A 2433-nucleotide genomic window follows, 5' to 3' on the forward strand; every position below is an offset into this window, starting at 1 on the left:
TTTCTCCTCTTTCTCTTTAATTTTATAACATGTTATCAGCACAAAGCTCTTAGTGAAGGGTTAAGATTATAAATCTACCCTCAAAAGTTGTTGATTCCTTCCATGATTATGATTTGGAGAAAAAAAAAGGATGTAAACAACCATTTTTTATTACGAACTGAAGATGTAAATATCCCACATGATCTAAAGCAATATCGACATAGTTATGTGATGTGAGATTTGCCAATTGCAAAGCCCTCATTCGAAGAATCTTCATACTCAATTATACTAATTCTTATCATGAGGGAAAATCGGTTCAAGTTGATAATAATACCCTTTGATTGTTGTTGATCTCACTAATATCATTAAGCTCAAAAATACCAATTACCTTTCATGGAAATTGCAGCTTGAATCCACTCTAATTGGCTATGGACTTTTCAAGTTCTTGGATGGTTCACATGCCGCACCGCCTTCGACACTCACCACTAATAACGTCTCTTCATCAAACCCAGCATATACTACATGGGTTAGACAAGACAAACTCCTATTTGGCTCCATGATTGGAACCTTAGATTCGTCTATCGTCCCCCTTGTCTCACGTGCTACTACCACCAAGGAGGCATGGGATATTCTTGCCCACACTTTTGCTCGTCATTCTCGTGGTCATGCTAAGCTTGTTAAAGCTAACATGAAGGCTATCACAAAGGGTACTCAAACAATCACCGAGTACATGAATGCAATTCGCATATGTGTAGATCAGTTAGCCGTCCTCGGCGAACCTTACAAACTAGATGATCTCATAGAGCGAGTACTCGAAGGTCTAGATGATGATAAATATCAGTCTGTGATTGACTCTGTCAATGGTCGTGATACCGTAATTAGCTTCGATGAATTGCATGAGAAGCTTCTTATCAAAGAAGTCAGTATCCGTAAGACCTCTACATCTACCCCGCTACCGGTCACCGCTCATGCTACCACCACTCGCTCTCATCCCCCAAACACTTATCCTACTGATTCCTACAATCGCAACTCTTACCCCAATCCACCTAAATCTGATGCTCCTTATAAGAAGCACAACCAAACCAATACCAATACCAAACCTCAGGGCTACCAAGGCAAATGCCAATGGTGCCATACACTTGGTCATTCCTTATACCGCTGCCCTATCTTTCAGGAAAAATTTTCTAATGCTAAGCCTACTCTGCCACCGTCTTCTACCTCTCAACGTCCACCGCAAGCACATGTAGCTACTACCGCTGCCACATCTCAACCAACAAATTGGCTCTTGGATACAGGGGCCTCTCACCATGTCACTCATGATCTTTCCAATCTTTCTCTTCACCACCCGTATGATGGTACTGAGGAGATTGTCATAGGTAATGGGATGGGAGTATCCATTACACACACAGGCTCACTTTTTCTCCCTACTTCCTCTAAACGCATTCATTTGTCTAATGTTTTATGTGCTCCCTCTATGACACGCAACATTATTTCAATTTCCCAATTATGTTTTGGTAATAACTTACTCATTGAATTCTCTTCTGATTCTTTTCTTGTGAAGGATCGGCTCACGGGGGCACATCTTATCAAGGGTCCAACTAAACACGGGGTATATGAGTTGTCATCCCCTTCACTCATTTCAGCCTTTTTCTCTATCAAATCTCCGGCAATAAATTGGCATCACCGACTTGGCCATCTGTATTTACCTATTTTTAAGAAAATTATATCAGATTTCAATCTAGATGTCTCTAGCTCATTGACTTTCAATTGTAATGCTTGTCAATGCAATAAAAGTCATAAACTTCCTTTTAATCATTCTACTTTGCTTTCTCAATCTCCTCTTGATATCGTTTACACTGACTTATGGACTGCTCCAATCCACTCTCTTGATGGCTTTAAGTACTATGTTATCTTTGTTGATCATTACACTAAATATATTTGGTTTTATCCTCTTAAGAATAAATCCGACACTAAAGCCGTTTTTATTCGTTTTAAAGCTCTAGTCGAGAAATTTTTTGAAAGGTCTATCAAAATATTATACTCAGATAATGGGGGTGAATATGAGGCCTTAGCATCTTTCTTGACTATTGATGGTGTATCTCATCTTACCTCTACCCCTCACACTCCAGAACACAATGGTTTTGCGGAACGCCGTCATAGACACATTGTTGAAACCGACCTCTCTCTCCTCTCTCATGCTCAATTACCTCTTTCTTATTGGTCATATGCTTTTCCCACTGCCTCTTATTTGATAAATAGGCTTCCTACGCTGACTTTATCACATAAATCTCCGTATCATTGTTTATTCGGGTTTGCTCCTAATTACTTGAAATTACGGAGCTTTGGGTGTTTGTGTTACCCTTGGCTTAAGGCATACACATCTCACAAGCTTGATCCAAAATCCAAACCATGCATTTTTATTGGCTACTCTAAAACTCAAAGTGCTTACTATTG

At 39.7% G+C, this 2433-nt stretch overlaps 1 protein-coding gene across 1 annotated transcript; it reads left to right on the forward strand.

Annotated features, from left to right (window-relative positions):
- Positions 1 to 321: 321 nt before the first annotated feature.
- Positions 322 to 1626, forward strand: LOC110703840. Its single transcript, XM_021881623.1, has 2 exons — positions 322 to 1355; positions 1541 to 1626. The coding sequence occupies exons 1-2, from the start codon at positions 536 to 538 to the stop codon at positions 1579 to 1581; spliced, it is 861 nt and encodes a 286-aa protein (XP_021737315.1). The 5' UTR covers positions 322 to 535; the 3' UTR covers positions 1582 to 1626.
- The last annotated feature ends 807 nt before the right edge of the window (positions 1627 to 2433 follow it).

This window comes from Chenopodium quinoa, unplaced genomic scaffold (assembly GCF_001683475.1).
Source record: "Chenopodium quinoa cultivar QQ74 unplaced genomic scaffold, ASM168347v1, whole genome shotgun sequence".
Classification (NCBI taxonomy): Eukaryota; Viridiplantae; Streptophyta; class Magnoliopsida; order Caryophyllales; family Amaranthaceae; genus Chenopodium; species Chenopodium quinoa.

Excerpts from the sequence above, each read along its gene's own strand:
- LOC110703840 (XM_021881623.1), top strand. The coding sequence starts at position 536 with ATGATTGGAACCTTAGATTCGTCTATCGTCCCCCTTGTCTCACGTGCT. Across the intron at positions 1,356-1,540 it reads TACTGAGGAGATTGTCATAG|GATCGGCTCACGGGGGCACA; the intron begins GTAATGGGATGG and ends TTTCTTGTGAAG.